Source organism: Cyprinus carpio, chromosome A22 (genome assembly GCF_018340385.1).
Source record: "Cyprinus carpio isolate SPL01 chromosome A22, ASM1834038v1, whole genome shotgun sequence".
Taxonomy (NCBI): domain Eukaryota; kingdom Metazoa; phylum Chordata; class Actinopteri; order Cypriniformes; family Cyprinidae; genus Cyprinus; species Cyprinus carpio.
Genome location: NC_056593.1, coordinates 6,479,599 through 6,502,983, shown reverse-complemented (window position 1 = coordinate 6,502,983; position 23,385 = coordinate 6,479,599). Strand labels below are relative to the sequence as shown.

Below are 23,385 nucleotides of genomic sequence, written 5' to 3'. Positions count from 1 at the left end.
ATAAAGTATGATAATAATTTACTTTATGATAAAGTATGATCATTTTATAGATTTTTAGAATATACATAATATAAAAAAATGTTATATTCTGATAATTTTACAGATATAAATAAATATCAGTTTAAATAGATAAAATTTGTATTATAACAAAAATTTTGATATGCCACAGCTGTTTTAGTTCAAATCAAAGTTAAATACACGTAGAAACAGCACATCCTTGTGGCGCAGATGGAGAGACACAGAGGAGACTGTTGACAAAGGAATTATTGAATAAAGTCATTATTTTTGTGTTTTCTTCGCTTACAAAAAGTGTTCATGTCGCTTCATATAAACCAGATTGCACATCTGATGGCAGATGGACTATTCTGACGATGACTTTAATACCTTTTTCTGGACCTTGACACTGTTATTTACTTGGCAGTCTATGGGACAGTCACAGGCCTCCCGGATTGCATCCAAAATATCTTAAATTGTGTTCTGAAGACGATGAAGCTTTTACGGGTTTGAAACGACATGGGGGTAAGTGATTAATGACAAAATTTTCATTTTGGGGTGGAGTATCCCTTTAAGAAGATGAAAAAGAAAAATGGTCATAGATTTGAGGTCTACAAGGTCTAAGTAAACAGAATTGAGGTGTAGATGAGTACACACTCCTCCATACTGACGTTCTGCACCAGAATGAAGGGACACACATCCATCGCACCTGTCCGAGGGTGTTCGCCTGTTCAAAAACATCATGTTTACTAAACTAAACTTATGTCAGCCGCAGGTGGGGCCCACAAAAGTGTACACCATCCTGTTTTGTTGAAGACCCTGGGTCGACATCCAGCAAACTGCAGCCCTCTATATGGCAGAGATGGCATCAGCAATGGTGTTAATGACCTGGATATTATATATTAGTTAAAATATTGCAAAACACTCAAAAGCTGTATATCATCTTATGCTGAATCAAAAAAAAAAAATAATAATAATAAATGACATTTGGAAATTGTAATGTTACTTTGTGTATTATTATAAATAAATATAAATACATAGTTTAATTACTTTGTAAATGACTTTTTTCATTTGCTGAAGTGTGCAGGTTATTTTTGTAAAAAGAAATGCGACTGATTCACTTGAGATAATTTCAGAAAAAAATGCATTCCTAAACAATTCATGAAAAAGGTGTTTACACTGACTTTTGATGCATTTTCACAGTCTTTTGGCATTTATTATATTTTCCTTGGCCTTAATTTATAAACAACAATAGACCTACTAACTAATAATTTATTTCAAAAAATAATTTTATATTAAAAAAAAAAAAATAAAGCTTTAATATGGTGATCTCACAGTTACTGTAGCCTAAATCTAAGTGTTTGGTTCACTAAAATGAACCGACTCGACTCATTCACTCAGGAATCTGACTACGTTGGTCATGCTGTGAATTAAGAAGAACCGACTCATTTTAGTGAATCATTCGGGAAACTGACTACAGCGCCATTTAGATGAGGAATCTGACTACGTTGGTTCGCTCGGGATTCGGTGATTTTATTAAAAAAAAAAAAAAACTCATTCAAGTCATTCGTACTGTAGACTAAATCGGATACAATGGTCCGCGCGCTGTTTTTTTTTTTTTTTTTTTTTTTTGATACCCAAAAAGACAAAATACATTGGCATTTTTTAAAACAGCTTCTGACTACCGCTTGGTTAAAAATTGGGGCAGGAACAGGAAATTTGGTCTTTCAGTAGATAGCAACTAATACAAATAACACTTGATAAGGCAGACAGTTCAATAAATGACTCTTGAAAACCAACCAAACAGTTGCATCATGTCCAAAAAATACAGGGGCTGTGATTTCTGCTTAATCTGGACAGGGGCCAAAGAGCTGGAAGAGGAGGACAACTTTACCCCTTCCCCAGTTTTTTGGATTGGGCACAAATACCCTCTTTGTCAAAAGAAATGAAAAGTGTAATATAAATTAAATTAAAAAAAAAAAAAAAAAAAAAAAAAAAAAGTTGCTTATGTGGCTTGTGTTCGCATGCTTTTATTAAAATAATAAAAACTAAATTAATTTGTAATCATAAATTGATTTTTAACATTTAAACCCAGAATATTTTAGCCAGTGAAACTCAGTAACATATCATTTTAATAACATTACAATAATAATATTGTTTTTTAATTGTAATAATAATAAAATAATAGTAATTTTCAAAATTCCATATAATATTTTTTATTTTCTATCTATCGTTCTATATACAGGCACGGCGCCGTAACTGTCTATATATCATCTATCTATCATCCTATCGTTCTATAACGTTTATGTAATATTACTGTAATTCTATTTTGTTATTTTAATAATAATACAATTATTATTATTATTACATTAAATTTTATTAATGAACAGCGTCAGCTTGGGGGCAGCAGTGAACGCTAGATCCCTTATTACTCTCCATAAACTTACGCCGAAGAAGAAAAGCGTACCGGAAGAGAACCGTAGAAGAAGAAGCAGCACCAGCAGCGGAAGGCGGTTGTTTTCTTTTAGCTTGTTTGCTAATGTAAACCCGAATTTATTATCTTTGTTTTAACAACTACAGCTCACTCGTACTCTGGAGATCACAGTAAAGTGGTAGGGAGGATGCTGGCTACAGGAACGGTGAGATTTTGCATGGTTTTGGCCGTTTTACGCTTGTTTATGCTGGGGCCTGATAGAGCTAACGGCTAAAGCTAACGCAGTCAGTTACTATGGTGATGTATTAAAACTTATACGCTGCTTTATATTAGGATAAGATTATGTGAGTTTATATATTTATTAGAGTGTCTTAAATCTGAAATAAGAGTTTTAGGAAATTACGAGTCTGAGTTTTTCACGTGCCGTTAGTTATGAATGTGTGATTGATAATTATATTATTAATAATAATATTTTTTGCGGTGTCTTAAAATATTGCATTATCCAGTAATAATAATAATTTAATAATTTGTCAATAATGGTTATTTAGAACATTTTATGTACGATTATAACAAAGTGCATAAATATAAACACGGGACATAAAAATAAACATTTAAAGAAATAAATTCTTTAATTAAAATTTAACAAGTTTATGTAAGAATGATTAAATTATAAAAACGAAATAGTGTATATAAAATAAACGTTGCAATTAAGGTGCTATTAAAGGAAATGCACAAAAAAGATGCATTTTTAGTAATAACAATAAAAACAACAACAACAACAACGTGAATGCAAATCAAGCTTGATTTTCTAATAAATATTAGTTCTAATGTTTTTTTGATTTCGTAAGCCGGGCTCTGTAATCAATGTCTTGTAGACTGTAACCACGGCGGGTCTGACGCAGGTGGACCGTGACAAGATCTATCAATGGATCAACGAGCTCTCCAGCCCTGAAACGCGTGAGAACGCCCTGCTGGAGCTCAGCAAGAAGAGGGAGTCTGTGACAGATCTGGCCCCGATGCTCTGGCACTCCTGTGGTACTATAGCCAGCTCTCCTGCAGGTGCGCGGAAATCACTTCATGCTTGATTTAACACACAATAAGATAAGACCTGGTTAGCAAGCAATATTATGTTTGTACATGCATATTTTTTAGTGTGACACAACAAAATAAATATTCTTGGTTAAAAAAAAAATTTATTCTAGACTTTATATAGGTCACTACCTTTTTGGCATTTATTATTTTTTTTATAAGTTTTTAAAATATAATTTAAATAAAATAAACCTAAAATTAAATCTAAACCTGAATCTGTAGTTTGTGTAAAAATGTTAACAAAAATAATAAACTGTTAATGAGTTAATGTTATTTTGCAGAAAATTTCAAAAATGAGGAAAAAAAAAAGTAATTTTTAACTGCATTTTTTTTTTAACACACTTATTTTTTTTTTTTTAGAAATTCAGCCAAAATTTTTGATTGAGAATGAATGACATTTGGCAGTAAAATTAATAAATAATAAAAAAAAAACTTTAACAAAGAATAAAAAATATAGTATAACATTTTCCACTCAATCATACAAAATAGAAATTTTATTTTTAATATATGAAGTGATTTGTAACTACCTTTTTGATTGAACTGGTTTGTTTCAGTTTATAATTTTTTTTAGTTTTGTTTTTTGTATATTTTTTTTTTTTTGTATTTTTTGATTTTTATGAATGACATTTGACAGTAAAATAATTCTTAAAATATTCAGATATTATTTCAAATGTTAGAAAGGGGTAATAATGTATAAATATAATTAAAATTAAAAAAGAAAAATAATAATGTATAAATATAATTAAAATTTATTTTTTTTAAAATAATAAAAAATCTAAATAAATGAGTTATGAGAATACAGTATAATATTTAGCAATTGATACAAAATAAACATATTTAAGAAATTGTCATTTTTAATATAGAAAGTGATTTATAACTGCATTTATTATTGATTTAACTGGTTTTTGAATTCATAATCATCAAATAAATGGATGAAAATGAATGACATTTGACAGTAAAATAATTATTACAAAGTTGTTGTATCCACATTAATTCAGATATTAGGAAAATGTATATACTATATATATAAAAAATACATAAAATAAACAATAATATTAATTATTATTAATTGTATTAAGCTCCCCAAATCCCAAATTTCGAAATAAAAGTGCTCTTTAGAAATTATTTTTTAATTTAAAAGTTACAGTATCTTATATATATATATTAGGGCTGTCAAATGATTAATCATGATTAATCACATCCAAATAAAAGTTTTTGTTTACATAATATATGGGTGTATACTGTGTATATTTATTATGTATATATAAATACACACCATGAATGTATATATTTAAGAGAAATATGTTTGTTTATATATTAAATATATTTATATATAAAATATAAAATATAAGAATATAAATATATAATGTATATACATGTAAATATTTTCTAAATATATAATTTATGTGTGTGTATTTATATATACATGATAAATATACCCTGTACACATACATATATTATGTAAACAAAACTTTTATTTTGGATGTGATTAATCGTGATTAATCATTTGACAGCCCTAATATATAATATAAAACTCATAAAATATATAATTTTTTTAAAAAAAATTTACATTTTTTTTTTTTTTTACAGGAGATTGTGAACATCTACCCATCCATAAACCCCCCGACACTGACAGCACATCAGTCTAATCGAGTGTGTAACGCTTTAGCACTGCTGCAGTGTGTGGCCTCCCACGTAGAGACACGGTAACTCCCTTCCTGTACACACATGAAATGATACACTGTTATTAATTCTGTGCCACACTGACTCCCCCTTTTTGTTCTTCATCCTCAGCTCTGCTTTCCTGGCAGCTCACATCCCTCTGTTTCTGTATCCCTTCCTGCACACGGTCAGTAAAACTCGACCCTTTGAATACCTGCGGCTCACAAGTCTGGGTGTTATCGGTAAGAAAGCCAGCTAATACAGCAAACAATCAAAAAATCATCTTAGTAAAGAAAGAGTGTACTGAAATGTGGTTTGTCTGATAGGTGCACTAGTGAAAACAGATGAGCAGGAGGTGATCAACTTCCTGTTGACCACAGAAATCATTCCTCTCTGTCTGCGCATCATGGAGTCCGGCAGCGAGCTCTCCAAAACGGTCCGCTTACTACAATGTCACCAAATTCCTTCTAACATATTATTTATGAGTGGATTCAAAAGGATGGATGCATTTTGCAGGTGTATTTTTTTTTTTTAAGCGTGTGTTTTTCTTTCAGGTGGCCACATTTATACTGCAGAAGATCCTCCTGGATGACACGGGTCTTGCGTATATCTGCCAGACCTACGAACGCTTTTCACATGTCGCCATGATACTGGTGATTCATTATTATTCATCTTATTCATAATTCTTTTTGTGCTTAATTGACATTTGGTACTGATAGACAGAGTTAACCATGTTAAAATAAATATAAGAAAAATAAAAAAGTATTAACAGTGATGATATACATGTAACGATTAATGTGTCATTTTGCAGAAAACTGGTGAATTATTTAATGAAAATACAGTCTAAAAATTTGCATTTGATGAAAAAAAATGCAATTATTATTTATTTTTTTTGTAAAGTGATATGAACCATTTTTACATGTTTACAACACACATCTTTTGATTTTTTTTGTGTGCTTTTTTGTCTTGCAGGGAAAGATGGTTCTTCAGTTGTCTAAGGAGCCTTCGGCTCGCCTGCTGAAACATGTTGTGCGCTGTTATTTACGGCTTTCTGACAACTCCAGGTATTTTTTTCCCTGCTTTTGGAGTTCCTTGCTCATTGTTGGCCTGTAGGAGGTGCACAAATATTGCAGTTTGGTTCTTAATTCAGTGTGATTGATCAATCAAAATAAAGAAGATCAGCCATATTTAAATATAAATCATATTTTGTGTCTCTCAGGGCGAGAGAAGCTCTGCGTCAGTGCCTGCCCGACCAGCTGAAGGACACCACGTTTGCTCAAGTGCTAAAGGACGACTCCACCACCAAACGCTGGCTTGCTCAGCTTGTCAAAAACCTACAGGAAGGGCAGGTCACAGACCCCCGCGGCATCCCCTTACCTCCTCAGTAAAACACACTCATCCCAAACCCTCCAGGACGACCAGCACCATACCTTAAACACATCAGACGTTTCACATACAAGGGCACTTAATATTTTTTTTTGCCAAGAAGCTCAGAAAACGGTGCTCAGTAATTCCGGTTTGTTTCGAGATCTTAACAATTGACTTTAGACTCTGCTGGACTGAGGAAGAGTCAGTCTCATCCATTATTAGGCTTTTTTTTCTTGTTCCTCTTAAGCCTTTTTGATGGAATCGAGAGGAATTTAAAGACTGTTTTGTCTGTGTTTTTCATCGGAAAAATGTGTAATTTTGAATGCTGTTAAATAAACAGTGTCATGCCATCGTAAATGTGCTGCCTTTCTGGTCATGAGGAGGAATTAGGATGTTTTTACTTCTCTGGAATGAATTTCAGGCTAATTTTTAAATTACAGTTATAGACCATAAAATAGAGATTATGAAATTATGTGAGTGAAATTAAGTATGTGGGAAGATACAGTTTGTTCAATATATTGTACTTGCATATACCAAATAACATTACATTTAGTGTAAAAATATCAACTGAATGAATCAGCTGAGTTTTAGTTGCTAATAACTTTTGTGTAATGAACGATCTGATACGTCGTTAAACACAAGGTGAGAGTTTCATTGAGGTGATGTCTGCAATGGAAAGTGTTTGTCCGTGTGTGTGTGTGTGTGTGCGTATAGGAGTCTGGAAGCACTCCAGGGTTTGGCTCGATGATATAGCGGGTAGGAAGGGACCCCCTTATAAAGACGCCAGCGCTGCGTGTGTAAGCTGAGCTCAGACATTGAGCTTGGCTGTGTTTTATTCATGAACAGAAACACGAGGAAGGGACAGAGAAGAAGAATTCCTAATAAGAGATGAAGCTGGGTACTATCAAAATCGACCACCGAGACCCCTTGACAGGCATAAGCACGCTTCAGACGGGTTAATTTTTCAAATACAAGATGTTCAAAATTCACCTAAAAAATTCCACTTCCTCTTATTCCCTGTATCCGCCTGAATACAGTTTAACAGGGTTGCTAAATGTTGAATGCCTACTTTAGTAACCTGATCCAATCATCTGGGGTCTCCGCTAAAGGGTGAGGCAGGCCAAGCATAGACAGGCTCTTGAGCTGTGCTCTACAAACATGCTTTAAACTCTCTGACACATGTTTCAGGGCCAGACTGGAAGCGGGAGACAGTGTTCGATATATGTCTATATGACATGAAGACGTTTGAATATTTTATGAACATTCAGTCGCTTTGATCATGTGTATATAGTGAAGTTATGCCCCTTCATCATCTTTAAGGGAACGCTTTTTATACTATAATTGTGCAATGTAATATGCTAACAGTGGTTGACATGGCTAATCAGTCATTTGAATTCATTTTTGTGTGGTGGTTTGCTAATGCTAGCCTGCCATTTCTGTTGCTCATGCTTAGGGATTTGTACTTTTGGCAAGTACTTGCCTAGCAACCACCTAAAATTTACAGCACAACATGTTAAAACTGCTTTGAACAGCAGCTGCCTAGCAACACCTCAGCATTGTAGTACTTGGGCCAGTAAGCAACATACTAGCATCCAACCAGGACACCTAAGCAACCAAATAGCAACATGCTAAAACAATTTATAATGCCTTATTAGCTATAGCAAGAGGCTAGCACTGTGGCTGTTTTGATTCAGGTCCATATCCACCCCAGAACAGGTAAATATTCACCTAGCAACACACTGAAAACCATTCAGAACACTTTAGGAGCTGTATAGCAACATCCTAGCATTGTGGCTGTTTTGATTCGGGCCAATAAGCAAACATGTAGGACCCTAGAAACTGCATAGCTACTATTTAGCTACACCCTAGCAATGTGGCTGAGGTTTCACCTAAAAAATCTTCTAGCAACACTCAAAAAAAAAAAAAAAAATCCTAAAACGACTTTGAACAGCAGCCACCTAGCAACACCATAGCATTGTATCACTTGGGGCCAGTAGGCAATGTACAATCATTCAACCAGGATGCCTTAGTAACCAAATAGCAACATGCTAAAACCCATTCAGACTAGCCATAAAGCTACACCCTCGCATTGTGTCTAAGTTTTCACCTAAAATCTTCATAGCAAGCCCTGAGAAAATACTGCAACATGTTAAAATTAAGCGTCTATACCCTAACATTGTGGCTTTAGCCGTATAGCAACAACCCAGCATTGTGTCTGTTTTTATTTGGTTTGGAGATAAAATGAATTCCGAGCACCTTGCAGATACAATCAAATTCCGAACACCTTAGCAACAACATAACGACACACTTGCTAAGCACTGTAGCAACTTTGCTTGGTCCAAAAAATGCACGACAAATGAACTAGGAACCTTTAGTCAAAAGCAGCGCATTAGACAACACTTAGCAGCATGTTAAAATGATTAAAAGAAATTGCTGGAACACTTTAGTTAAACAACCTTGGCTACACCCCCTGCTGAAAAAAAAACATGTTTATGACTGGTCATGTTGCTGGTTTATGGTTTTAAGCTGGTCTTTTGCTGGTTTATGCTGGTCCTTTGCTGGTTTATGCTGGTCCTTTGCTGGTTTATGCTGGTCCTTTTGCTGCTGGTCCTTTGCTTTTATGCTGGTCTTTTGCTGGTTTATGCTGGTCCTTTGATGGTTTATGCTGGTCATGTGCTAGTTTATGCTGGTCCTTTTGCTGGTTTATGCTGGTCCTTTGCCAGCACATGACCAGCATAAACCAGCATCCCAGCGTCAAAACATACCTAACCAGCATATGCTGTTTTTTTCATCAGGGCCCCAGCATTGTAACTAAGGTTTCACCTAGAAACACTCTAGAAAACACTTAGCAGCATCCTAAAATAGGGATTGCGCAGTGAACCCTAACATCATGGCTCTTTTGACTCAGGTTAGTATGCATACACCCTAGAAACCACACATACTGTAGAAACACACTAGTATCCATCAGAATGTCTCATACTTAGGATTTATAATTTTAATTTTGGCAGGTAGGTAAGTATTTACCTAGCAGCACACTAGCAACATGCTAAAAACCATTCAAAACAACAACTGTGGATCAGCCCAGTAGCATTGCGACTCTTTTGACCTGGGCTAGTAAACAAAACCCTAGCAACCACATAGAAACATGCCAGTTAGCAAACACAGCAACACGCTAACAACCGTTTAGAATGGCATTAGTGTAGCAACACCCTAGCATTGTGGCTCTTTTGACTTGGTCAAGTAAGCAAACACCTAGAAACCTCATAACAACACACTAGAAAATACTTAGCACCATGCTAAAATCCATTAAAAAATGTGCTAGTAACCAAACAACCTAGCAACCACATAGTTATGCTCCTCTTCACACTCTTTTGACAGTTAGCAAACACAGAAACATGCAAAACCACTCAAAATGATGTGTATCAAATGTGGCTTTTTGACTCCTAGCAAACACATTACGACTTTAGAAAAATGCAAAAACACTCTGTTTGGCATAATAAAAAATATGCAAATATCTTTTAATAACACAGCCAATCAGAAACTAAGAACTGTATTTCTCTGAATTTGAATCTGAAGTGTAAAACATTTCACATCTGCATGTTTATTCGGTCACGATTAAACCTTTAGTTGTCACACGTACAGGAATGCAACACTCCAGTTACGCAATGCGCCGGATTGTGTTTCCTCCTCAAACTGACATACCCTCGTTTCATCTGTACAGAGGGACAGAGAGACGCAAGACAAGCAGCCTGAGGGAAAGAGATGTTTTCGACTCCCAAAGACAGAGAGGGGATAGAAAAGTGTATCTTGAGGACAAGGGGCCCTTGTGGACATCGAGTCCCGTGTTTTGTGTGTTGCTGTGGATCTGTGGGTGTGTGGTTGTGCGTCAGAGGGAGGTGTGTTGTGGTACATCAAGGCTGTGGTGAGATGTGGACATTCAGTCTGGCTCTTATGCAGTGGGGGCCACATTACAACCGGCTTCTCCTGAGTTATGCTCCTCTTCAACGCTCAAATACAGATCCAACTATGAACCCACAGAGGGTAAGTCCTCCTTCAACCCTGAGATGTTAAATATTATTATACTCAAGTCCCTGACTATGAAAGTTTATCTACAGAAAGGATACCTGTTCACACCTGTTGCTTGTTTTATCTTTCTACTGTTGGTTAAATTGTTTTTTTTTTTGAATACTTACATAAATTATACATATTTTATGTACCTTTTTATAGTGTAATTATTTTTATTTTTATTTTTTCCATAAAATATTTAAATGAAAAAAATTAAAATACATTTAAAACTAAATGAATTTGCAATTAAATTTTTTATAAGTACTATAATGAACAATACTGCTGTTGTTGTCCTTTGTATCTTGATGTAGCTCATGCGGTATCATCATTGTGTTACAAGAGTTTTAGTCATTAGTTGTAACAGCAACTAACAATGCATTAATTGAAAGAATCTGGAGAATTAGGAGTTCAGGGTGTTTTTGTAGTGACTCGTTAGCAATTTTGGACATTTTGTCCGGCATGGTTTAAAGCAACTGGCCTTATGTGAAACCTGAATCCTCACGGCAACTTTGGCTGGGTGTTACAACACATCTCTGCTCACATGGCTAGCTTGTGGTCTTTTTTTTAAGTGTTGTTTTTAGATGGTTGTTTTTTTTTATTTTTTTTATGTTTTTTTTTTTATATACTCAGAAATTCAGTTCATGCAATTTAATTTATATTTCATTAATAGTAACAGATCAGTGACTTTTTTTTAATGATTTTGCATAGCTGTGCAGTATTTGAGGGTGAGTGTGAATTGCTTTGACAAAGAACACATTGAAGAGTCTGAGTCAACAGCTCTAGTGCTGATCCCTGTATTAAAGCCAGACCATCCAGGGGCTTTTGAATAACAACAGCTATTTATACCATCTGAAAAACTTATTTGAGGGTGTGCATATATATTTGTTCAAAATCTGTAAAAAGGTTGTCGCTTGCATTAATGGAGGAACAAACTGAAATCAAGACTTAAAAATTGATTTAATATTATTACCAACGCAGTTCAGTTTTTTTAAAAATATAAGTATCTGAATATTTTTTACATTGTTTGTGTGGTGTTTCTTTTTAAATTATGGTTAATGGCTTGTATAATAAAAAATATTCTGTGTACATATAAAATCTAGCTTTTTATATTAGGGGATGCCTCAGATGTTACAGTCCAGCTGGTAGTTGACGAGGGGTAAAGGCGTAACTGTTATTGTATGATAAATGTTAAGCATATGATAAGCTACTACTATTTTTTGTAGAAACTTAATTTTCTGTAAAGTTGCTTTGCAATGATTTGTATTGTAAAAAGCGCTATACAAACAAACTTGAATTGAATATAATGCTATGTAATGTGTGATGTCTTTTAATATTCATTTCTCCACTTTTGTCAGTGTGACTTATTCATTTCTTCTCTCTCTTTATCCTTAAACAGGAGACACCTAAAAAATGACAGAACGACAGATGGCTTCTACTGAAAGGAGCCTACGTAAGTTTACATTTATGTGGAAAAAAATCCTCGGTGGTATCAGTGTATTTATTTGTTCCTTAATAACTAATAAATTGTTGTACATGTATCCATACTGCAAGTAAAGCAGGTGGCTTATAGAGAAATGACCATTATAGACTGTAAATATGAACACTTTTTAAGAAGTGATACGAAGACTGTTTCATCATTGTTAGAGAACCATTTGGGAGGGTTCTTACTGGGAAAGCTTGATAAAAGGGCTAAATTATATATTATTTTGCATTTAAAATGCTAAATATTAAATCAAATCTATTATATAACAATTCCATTAGATAATCTGGTAGAGTTAAAGTGCTAGCAACCCAAATTTACAAGGATTCATAAAATATATGGCAAAAACCTATCTCATTTATATCTATACATTCATTATCTGGTTAGAGAGGCTGTGTTTTTTAACGTTTTGTGTTTACATGATGTGCTGAGAATCCAGGTGCATTACCTTCGTTCCCTGTACTCTCTTGCTCCTCAGGTATCCAGGCTGACGATGACCTGAAGTCTATGTTTGTAGGCACAGTGATGAGAAAAATCAAGTCTCGCACGTGGAAAAAGCAGCGTTATTTCCGGCTACAAGAAGACTGCATGACTATCTGGTACAAGAGCAAGAAAGCAGGAAACGCACACTCCACCTGTAAGTAGCACTAACAAGATCCACAATCTGTAATTATTAGCCATTTATCCAAAGCAACATGCTGTACCGCAAGAACAATCCCATTCGCCAGGGGTGTCCAGTCCACCTCCTGGAGGGCTTGGAGAGTTTAGCTGCAACACACCTGCCTGAAAGTTTGTAGTGTTCCTGAAGATCATCATTAGCTGGTTCAGGTATTTAATTGGGGCTGGAGCAAAACTCTGCTGGAAGGTAACCCTCCAGGAGAAGGATTAGACTCTGTTGTAATAAGAGAAACCTGAGTTTAAGTGTCTTACTTAAGTTAACAATAGTGATAGTTCATGGATTAACTTATAACCAGCCAGGAACAACTGCAACATTACTCTAGGCAGAAATATAGCAGCTTCATATAAAGTATTTTCAGAACCTCTAGACCAGGCCAATATCCTCCAGAGTTTAGCTATTTGCTCCAACACACCTGCCTGGAAGCTTGTACCAATTGCAAAGACCTTGATTAGTTAGTTTAGGTGTGTTAAATTATGGTCCACCAGGAGCTGGATTGGCCACTCCTGCTCTAGACTGGAAGTTGGTTTTAGGTTGGAACCTTAATCTTGTTTTATTTTGGTATTGAGATCTCTTGAGACCACATAAATGTTGCATTTGTATCGGTCGGGGCCTTGATAGGCCAAATATTGGTCTGGTCTTGTTGTCTCCAAATCTTAGGGTTTTAGGGCAGGGCTTCTTAACTCTGGCACTCGAGGTCCACTTTCCCTCAGTTTTATCTCCAACCTTGATCAAGGTCACCTGTCAGTGACTTTCTAGTATTTCCGAATACATTGATTAGCTAGTTTAGGTGTGCTAAATTATGGTCCACCAGGAGCATGATTGGCCACCCCTGCTCTAGACTGGATGTAGTTTTTAGGTTGCTGCCGTAATCTTGTTTTATTTTGGTACTGAGATCTCTCGAGACCACAAAAAGATGTTGCATTTTTATGGGTCGGGGAGTTGATAGATCAAGTATTGGTCTGGTCTTGTCTCCAAGTCTTAGGGTTTAGGGGATAGCTAGGTAAGTGTTTGTCTATGTGTGTATATAGTTTCTGTGGGTGATGTGGAAGCTGTTCGGGAAGGGCACCAATCTGAGGTTCTGCTTAGCATTGCTGACGAGTTCCCGCCTGACCGCTGCTTCACCCTTGTGTTCCGTGGTCGACGAGGCAACTTGAACCTAGTGGCCGAATCAGCAGGGGAAGCACAATCATGGATTAAAGGGATACGCAAACTCATCGATAACCTGGAGAACATGGGGCAGAGAGAGAAACTAGACCAGTATCCTTTACTATCACTCTTTATCTGCCTGTCTATCATTCCACTCTCTGTCCATCTTACACACACAAGGTTTCATGCAGGCTAAAAGGCATTAAAGGACACTTAAATACACAGGGATGCAGCACATCTGATCCACTGACCTGCTTTCACTCCATGTGGTGCAACAAGAGTTATGGAATTCGGACATGTTCCTGGGACAGCATTCTTGTTTCTCAAAGTTTTAACCCTATCCCTAACTATACTTGGATTGATGTCCAAGCCCCAAGTTTGAGCACTTAACTTCCAGATCTTAAACTCTTAAATATAAGGTACCATACTTTGCTTATTTGGTGTATAGTGTTTTGCATTTTTTGCTTTTTTGATATTGATCTGTGATTGGTTTAAAAAGGCAGACAAAAACAGAGATGGGCAGATGAACTTCAAGGAGGTCCGCAATCTGTTAAAGATGATGAATGTGGACATGAATGAGCATCATGCTCTTCGTCTCTTTACGGTAACTGAACATTCACGGTTAACTTACAGTTACATTGCTATACCACTTTGTAGCTTGATGTAGCTTAAGTTCAATGGTGGTTTTAACACTAGACACACTTTATTATTTGGTGATCCATTTACAGCTAGTTGCTTGTATTTGTACATTTTGTAACTTTGGTTGTTCTTCAGATGGCAGACAAGTCTCAATCAGGAACTCTTGAAGATGATGAGTTTGTGCTGTTCTATAAGATGTTGACTCAGCGTGAGGACGTCCTGCGAGTGTTTCAGGAATATTCGAGTGATGGGCAGAAGCTAATGCTCCAAGATCTGAAAGATTTCCTACGGGAGGAGCAGCTACATGAGGACGGAGTTCAGCAGTATGCACTAAAGCTCATTGAACGCTATGAACCTTCAGACACGGGTAACTAATTTTGTGATGAAGCATAGCTAACAGTGTTGTACTTTTCTTACTCAGGTTTCTTCGAAGCTCAAGTTATTTGTATTTTACTTTCCACTTGCCATTGATCTGTTTAGATCATCCTTGGTGATTTGGCTTTCAAACTTCTCAAACTCATTACCTTCTAGTTCCAGGTATCCTAATGCGGCATTTTGTGTTCTTGACATCTTTGCACATCTTTAAATACATTAATTTGTTCATCCTATGTTTCTATAGCAAAAATGTTGCAAGCAATGACATTTGATGGTTTCCTGATGTACCTGAGCTCGTCAGAGGGCTCCATTTTCAACCCTAACATGGTGGATCTCTACCAGGACATGACTCAGCCTCTCTGTCATTACTTCATATCGTCTTCGCATAACACGTACCTTCTGGAGGACCAAATCAGAGGACACAGCAGTGTGGAAGGCTATATACGGTACATGTTTTCAAAAACCTAGTTCAAGTAGGCATTTCCTTCAATTCTTGAAGATTCAATTCTTCTTTATATTCATAAATATGAACTTGTATGTGCATTTTAGAGCACTGAAACGTGGCTGTCGATGTGTAGAAGTGGACTGCTGGGATGGACCAAATGGAGAACCAATCGTCTACCATGGACACACGTTTACCTCCAAGATCTTCTTCCCAAGGATGGTTGTCACTGGTGCTGGGCAACTATGCATTTTTAAAGTATGTCACAAACGGGGTGGCTTTTGTTTTTCATTCACGCATCTTAAAACTGCAAGGTTTATAACAAAAACTGTTTCTGTAATGGTGCCATGGTATAGTGGGTGTTATCAGATGGTAATACTACAGTACTTAATATGGCATTGTGTAATGAATGAGTCCCGTATTCCAATACTATGTATGTATGTGGTTCTCTAAGGTAAGTCAAGGAATCCCATGGCATTAGCATCATGTTAGTGTTCAAACATAATTTATTAGCATGGTACCATTTTTGAAACATGATCATTAACATGATACCATACTTTTCAAACAATACTGTCAACCACGGTACAGTGAAGGCACCAGATGATAATCAGGTACTTCAAAGAATACCATAGTAATACCATAGTTTTTTGGACTTCTACTATGATTTTTTTTTGTAAAAACCATGTAAATACCATGGTACATGCATGGTATATTTCAAAATACCATAGAATTATCATCTGATTATTAATATACTGTTGGTAGAAAAACCATGTTTGATATATACCCATACAAATTTTTATAACCCTCTTGTTTTCTTTCTTCATCTTTGATCTTTAGAAACTGGTTTAGAGTACTGTACTAGCTTGCACATTTTTGTGTGTGTGTGTGACAGCACCACTGGGGCCAGGGGCACCATGCCCTTCTGTTTGTGTGTAATGTGATCTAGGGGCACTCCGACCCCCTGCCTACCCAGTGTGTTAGCCGCTGCTTCTGTGTTGAGTGTTCCATTTCACTCCATCACTTATTTACACACATATATCACACACACAACACTCACACTCCCGTCCCCCTCCACAGGCAATCGCAGTACCCTGTCATCCTGTCCATTGAAAACCACTGCAGTGTAGAGGCAGCAGAAAGTCATGGCCCAACACCTCACCCAGATCCTGGAGACAAGCTGTTGAAAAGCCCTTTAGATGGAAAGATTCCCATCGGCCTCCCGTCTCCTGAGGTGAGCCTGGAGAGCACGGATGTATGCGGTCAGTTAAACAAGTGCTTCCACTTAACAAATCCACTTAATTGATACTTAACGAGCTGTAAATGTCTAAGGCTGAAATGTCTTCAACATCTTGAAGAGTTCACGGCAAAGATCTTGAAGTTTCCAACCCCATGAGCAGACGTGTGTATCAGAGCTTTCAGAGTGTGGTGACCTGTCCAGGATACCTTCTACTCTTCTCTGGCTGTTCACCTGGGGCGGCAGCCATATGATCTATGTCCATGCGACCCAGCCACGATGAATTATTAAAGCAAACAATAATATTGGCCCCCCTCACAGACCATCATAGCCGTTTGCAACTAGCAAAACTTAACTGACATCATTGTCTTCCCAGTGAAGCTAATTGACTAAGGAAATCTTGCTGGTTAAGATGCAAATCTATTGATTTGTTCAAAAGAATCTTCTCTATAACATATCCTAACCTAATTGACCAACCACCAGAAAAAGGCGTTTTCTAGTATGTAAACCTAATTTGTGTATCCATGTGTTCTCTGTTAAAGTCTGTTATTACAGTATATGAGATTTCTGATGGTTTTTTGCTGATGAAAGTGTGTCTTCCTCTATTGGTGTGTGTGTGTTGTGTAGGATCTGAAAAGGGAAGATTCTGTTGAAAGGCAAGAAGATAGGTGGATTAGAGAATTGGCATGAATGGGTAGTGGATGACCCTTTGATGGGAGAGGTGAGCGTGAAGAGGACCTGCTGAAATTTGACGTTGATGACCATCATCGCAATGACAGCATACGGCATAGAGTCAAGGTACAGTGATACATTTCAAGAGAGATGTTTGTGTAGATTTTTCTAATCATGGCAGCAGTAATTTATTAAATTATGATTAAGAATGAATTCCACAACCTTTGCACTTTAAACCATGCAGTGGTTGTAGCCAAGTCATTAAAGATCTTGAAACCCAGCAAAGGTACATCTACAAACACCCACTGTTTTGTATACCCTTGAACAAGACCCCATACATCCAAGTTACTTTGAGGGGGACCATTCCTGTAAACTAGTAACACTGTAAAGCACTCTTGGTAAAAGTTGTCAGCTAAATGATGGCTAATAGTAGTTAACAAACGACAATATGTTAAGGATAATGGGGCAATATCTAGGATACAATTTCTTTGGCCTACTCCAGTGTGTATTGTAAAAATATTGAATGGCGGTCTTGTCTCATTGGGGTCTATCGTGGTCTTCCATCAGAGCTCTGCGGTTGCTGTGTCCTCAAGGAGAGTTACAGTCTGCCGTGAACTGTGACCACAAGATTCAAATCTAATTACATAATATGTTAAAACACACACTCATTGTTTTGATACGTCCCCTGGAAACTTCCACTTGCTTAATAGGAAGTGCTACTTTGTGCCAACTTCAAGTGGAAAAAAATCTCTGTTCCTGGACCACTAAGCAGTTTAAACAACTAATGTAGACCAGCTTGTCTCTTGTTGAAGGTAGCAAAATATTCTGACAGACAAGAGATGTTCAGTGGCTCTGAAAATGGGCGATTGCATAAAGCACTAATGAAAGTTGGAAGACGTGGACACTAAAAGCAATCTTGGGAATGAAGTAGACAAAGCAAAAACAAGAAAAAGAAAGAGAGAAAGTCAGACCGAGATAAGACAGAAACGGCATATCTTTCTGTAGTCTTCTGCCATCTGAATAGGTGGCCATGTGTATTTGCTGGCGCTGCTGTTACCATGTGACACTTGATTCTTTGAACTCTGGTTAGCTGCAGTCAGGGATCACCTCTCTCGGTTTCTCCAATCCAAGATACAGACATCTTGTTGACTCGTCAACTGGAAAAAAATTGGCATGGGATGTTTAGCTTTTAATTTGCACACGAGCACTGCTCTTTGGACTCTTTCTTGTTGGATAGCTGGTTTAGTCCAATTACTAAATAGTCATTTAGTTGACAAATTTTATCTCAAGTGACTTACAGTACCATTACTACAGGGATAGTCCCTCAATGGAACAATGTTGAAGGACTAACCCTTGTTGGCTTTGAAACCAACTTTCGGTTCCAGCCCAGATCTAAGCTTCCACCACTCTAACAAGTTGATATTTTTGTTTAAGTTGGCACAGCAGGTTGGCAAGGGATAGGCCCAACAGATGGTAGTGTAAGATGAAGCCAGGTGGATATTGTGGCCTCATTATCTAAGGGTCGTCTGTCATGACATTGTCTAAGTAGTCCTAGGGTTCAATGGTTTAGAGGTAGCAGAACTAAATGCTTGCAGTAAAAACACATCATACAATCTAGACCTGACCAGCTTTCAAGTGCCAATAACCCCTCTGAAATAATCAAAACAGACCACCCTGGCTTGTGAAAAACTAGCAAATCACCTTAGGAAGGAGGTGAAAATGAAAACTTGTTTTCAAAACTTGTTTTTCTAACGTGTTAAGCACTGTTTTTGTACTGTCTAGAAATCCAAGCAGCGTCTCTCTAAAGAGCTGTCGGACTGTGTGGTTTACTGCAAGAGTGTCCACTTTAGCAGCTTTAAACATTCACAAATTCACTCAAAGTTTTACGAGATCTCCTCGTTCACGGAGTCTAAGGCCCGGAAACACATAAGGGAGGCAGGTAAAGGAAACTTGAGTCTGACTGCTTATAACAGCTCATAAATTATTTTTTTAGAGAATTGTATTATCTTACTGTGTTTGTCTCTGTGCTACAGGATCAGAGTTTGTTCTCCATAACGCTCGCCAGCTGAGCCGGGTTTACCCCAGTGGTTTGAGAACTGACTCATCCAACTTCAACCCACAGGACATGTGGAAGCAGGGTGCCAAATGGTGAGCCTACCTGAGTAAAAAAAAAAAAAAAAAAAAAAAACACGGAATTATAGAATACTTTCATAACTCATGAAATTCTGGTTTAGTTAAAGGGTTAGTTCATCCAAATATGAAAATTAGGCTGCGTTTTACTAACCCCCGAGGCACCCTAGGTGTATATGACTTTAATCTTGCAGACGAATCCAGTTGGAATTATATTAAAAATGGTCTTTGATCTTTTAAGCTCTGTCATTCCAGTCAGAGGGTGTTGCATTGCTTCAGTCCAAAAGAAGTTAAATCAAAAGCGCCCTTCCATTATAAAAACGTGTCTCACATGGCTCCGGGGGGTGAACAAAGGCCTCCTGTAGCGAATCGATGCGTTTTTGTAAGAAAAATATCCATATTCAAAACATAATAATCACTTGAATCTAGCTTGCGCTCATTTTGTACACGGAAGCAGCTCCGGGCGGATGATGTATGAGGTCAGCTTTGCACATGCACCGCTCAGAAGTGACGCACATGGAAACGCAGCGGAGAGATCAAAACAAAACAATGGTCACTACTTAGAAGTACAAAATGAGGATTTTTAAAGAAGAATGTCGGAGGATTTTAATATAAGCCAAGAGGTTTTCCTTTGCTAAAGTAAGGAAACTTTGCTTCCTTTACTCCTGTTAACAAACGTCGGTTTTCATGAGACTCACCGGCGCATGCGCTACGCTGACCTCGTACGTCATGCTCCTGGAACTGCTTCTGTGTACAGCTGTTGGCGCAATTTAGATTAAAGTGATTATTATGTTTTGAATATGGATATTTTACTTACAAAAACGAATTGATTCGCTACAGGAGGCCTTTGTTCACCCCCCGGAGCTGTGTGAGATTTTTTTTTTATGGAAGGGCACTTTTTATTTTAACTTCTTTTGGACTGATGGAATGCAACACCCACTGACTGCAATGATAGAGCTTGAAAGATTAAAGACCATTTTTAATATAACTCCGATTGGAATCGTCTGAAAGAAGAAAGTAATATACACCTAGGATGCCTCGGGGGTGAGTAAAACGCAGCCTAAATTTCCTTTTTGGGTGAGCTAACCCTTTAAGATTAATAAGGGCTGTCATGCAATTTTAAAATATTCTGTTAAAGAACATTGCATAACCAGCTATAGATAGTTGGGATTAAGACAGATGTGATTAATTGCTAGTTCTTGGCTCAACTTGTCATGTACTAGAAATTAGTATGACTAGCATGTTAAAAAAAACAGCTTTAACCAACCTACTTTTAACCAAGTAGTGTCATGTTTTAGTTAGCCATATATCTGGTTAGGATAGTTTGATTTTTTGTTTTTTAGAGAAATTTCAGTTACTTTTCAGATGGTCAGACTAGGAGGACAGCTGACTAAATCAGCTGAACACTACCAGCCTGACCAAGCTGGGAGACCAGCTAAACCATCTTGAACCAACCAACCAATCATAAGATGGTTTAATATAAACTATTCAAAGTTGATGAACATTGCTAGTTTACTAGCCAAGACATCACTAGTGTAACAGCCTAAATTATCATTCTTTATCCATGAAAATGGAAATTGTTCCAATAGACATTATTTTAAGCAGGATCTGTTACTACTAAATACAAATGGTGCTAAATATTTTTCACTACTAATTGTAGCCTTCTCTTCTCTTCTCTTCTCTTCTCTTCTCTTCTCTTCTCTTCTCTTCTCTTCTCTTCTCTTCTCTTCTCTTCTCTTCTCTTCTCTTCTCTTCTCTTCTCTTCTCTTCTCTTCTCTTCTCAGTTGCTCTGAACTTTCAGACCGCAGGGGTTGAGATGGATCTAAACGATGGCTTATTTAGTCAGAATGGACATTGTGGCTACATACTGAAACCAACATTCATGCGCAACACTGATGAGCGCTTTGACCCAGAGAACCCTCAAAACCGAGACGGTTACAAGCCGCTTAGCCTGTCAGTACAGGTACAAACCTGAATTTCTTTGTGAGCGCTGGTGTTATAACATGTGTATATGCTAAACCTGTATATATTGTGTTCTTTTCAGGTAATCAGTGGCCAACAGCTTCCCAAGGTAAACATCAAGGAGGGCTCAATCATTGATCCCCTCGTTCGGGTGGAAATTCACGGAGTACCACTGGACCAGGCCAAGCAGGAAACCAGATACATTGACAACAACGGTCAGTTAAAACATATAGGATGGAGTTGTGTCTAGACTGAGAAAGCCTAGACGCAGTTGATCCAGAGATCTAGTTGCGTTCGAAAGACTAAACAAACTTGTTTTCAAACAAACGGTTTTGGACATTCTCTAAGGTTCACGGTGAATGTAGCTTTTGAGCAATCAACTTAAATAGTCCTGTAACTAATACATTTTTAAAAGTACAAATATTCCATTATATTCCAAGCACAATTAATATCAGCTACCTATTTGTCTCTGCAGGTTTTAACCCAGTATGGCACGATACGCTTCAGTTCACAATTCATGTCCCTGAATTGGCGCTGGTACGGTTTGTCGTGGAGGACTATGATAAAACATCAAAGAATGACTTTGTGGGACAGTTCACTCTCCCTTTCATCTGTATTCAACCAGGTACGTCTCCATTCCACCAAATGCATCAAAAATGTATCCCCAGGGGAGCTGATGTTAAAACTAAGCACATTTTGTGTTTCCTCATAGGATATCGTCACATTCATCTCCTGTCTAAAGACGGCACCAGCATACCTCCTTCCTCGCTTTTTGTTCATGTCCGGATAACTAAACTAATGTAAAGTGACTGAATTTAAAGTTGTCTTACACTGACACGTGCACAAAAGAAACTAAAAACTGCAATAATTTCAAGTCTTCCCAGTCAACACTTGTTAGCAGAAAGCTGACATTTTAATAAGTACAGTAAAAATGTATTAAAAAGTAACAATTTACAATTTTAAGGTAACGTTGTGTTGCTATAGATTTAGTTAATTTGTACGCCAAATAATTTTATAGTTATTTTATTTACTGTTATTAAGATTTGTGTGATTGTAGGGATCTATATCTAAATATAACTTCAGTGATATACACAAAAAATAGAAAATTAGATTTGCATAAGTAACGAATGCTATTTTGGTTTCAGGCTGAAATATGCACAGCACAAAAATAAGTTTTGTCTTCTTCTCCAGGACAAACATGTGAGATTCACCCAATATTATTATTTTTACCATGCATGGCAAATCTTGCTTTATATATTTTATAAATATTTCAAAAGAAATAGTTTTACTTTCTTAATCGTACCACTCCATTTCAGTAGTATTTACAGTGGTGTATGTGTTAACTGCTACTTTGGAATAAAGTACAGAGATAATGGGCTCAAGGGCTCAATTACAATCTTACTTTGGCCCCGAAGTACATCAGGGGCCAGAGTCAGTTACAGAGAGATACAGAAGCAGGGCAATGAAAATGACCACGTCTGTTCCAACCTCCACCTACCAGGATACAGTATACCATCGTATACATTTCCAAATACATACCGTATACTCTTGAATCCTCCTAGCATGTAGAAGAGAATTAAAGGAGATTAATTTGAATCATGTTAAGTCATTTGTTAAATCAGATGTATGCTGCTGGACCAATAGTGTTATATTTTTGTATTTCTAAGCTTCAGATCCATATACCGTTTTTGTAATATTGTTCAGTAACTATCTGTCGATTTTGCTTGTGTATATATTTATGTATGTATTTATTTGCCATATTCATCAAAGAATAAAGATCATTTTGAAAGGATTTATTGTTTCTGTTGTCAACACAAGTTCCAGTTTATACCAACTTATAAATGAGAAAAAACAACTGGGTAAGAATAAGCTGACTAAAAATGATTAATTACATCTTTAAAATAAAAGCCTGAGGTAAGCCTGCTCTGTGACTGCTCAAAATGATATCATGCCGATATCAAATTATACAGCTGTAATTTTTGTGTAAATGAATTTATGCTTCCTCTGAGCATCA

At 36.7% G+C, this 23,385-nt stretch overlaps 1 protein-coding gene and 1 pseudogene across 1 annotated transcript; both read left to right on the top strand.

The window, feature by feature from the left end:
• Positions 1 to 2,443: 2,443 nt before the first annotated feature.
• LOC122133956 (CCR4-NOT transcription complex subunit 9-like) lies at positions 2,444 to 6,620 on the top strand. Its single transcript, XM_042711747.1, has 8 exons — positions 2,444 to 2,633; positions 3,304 to 3,476; positions 5,098 to 5,223; positions 5,312 to 5,421; positions 5,506 to 5,615; positions 5,734 to 5,832; positions 6,152 to 6,243; positions 6,399 to 6,620. Exons 1-8 carry the CDS (start codon positions 2,616 to 2,618, stop codon positions 6,565 to 6,567), a joined length of 897 nt encoding a protein of 298 aa, XP_042567681.1. The 5' UTR covers positions 2,444 to 2,615; the 3' UTR covers positions 6,568 to 6,620.
• Positions 6,621 to 10,520: 3,900 nt separating this feature from the next.
• On the top strand, positions 10,521 to 23,153 carry LOC109072581 (annotated as a pseudogene).
• The last annotated feature ends 232 nt before the right edge of the window (positions 23,154 to 23,385 follow it).

What these genes read in the sequence shown, in the direction of transcription:
- LOC122133956 (XM_042711747.1), top strand. An exon ending in GCAGCGAGCTCTCCAAAACG is followed by an intron (nt 5,616 to 5,733) that starts GTCCGCTTACTA and finishes TTTTTCTTTCAG; the next exon opens with GTGGCCACATTTATACTGCA. An exon ending in CACATGTCGCCATGATACTG is followed by an intron (nt 5,833 to 6,151) that starts GTGATTCATTAT and finishes TTTGTCTTGCAG; the next exon opens with GGAAAGATGGTTCTTCAGTT.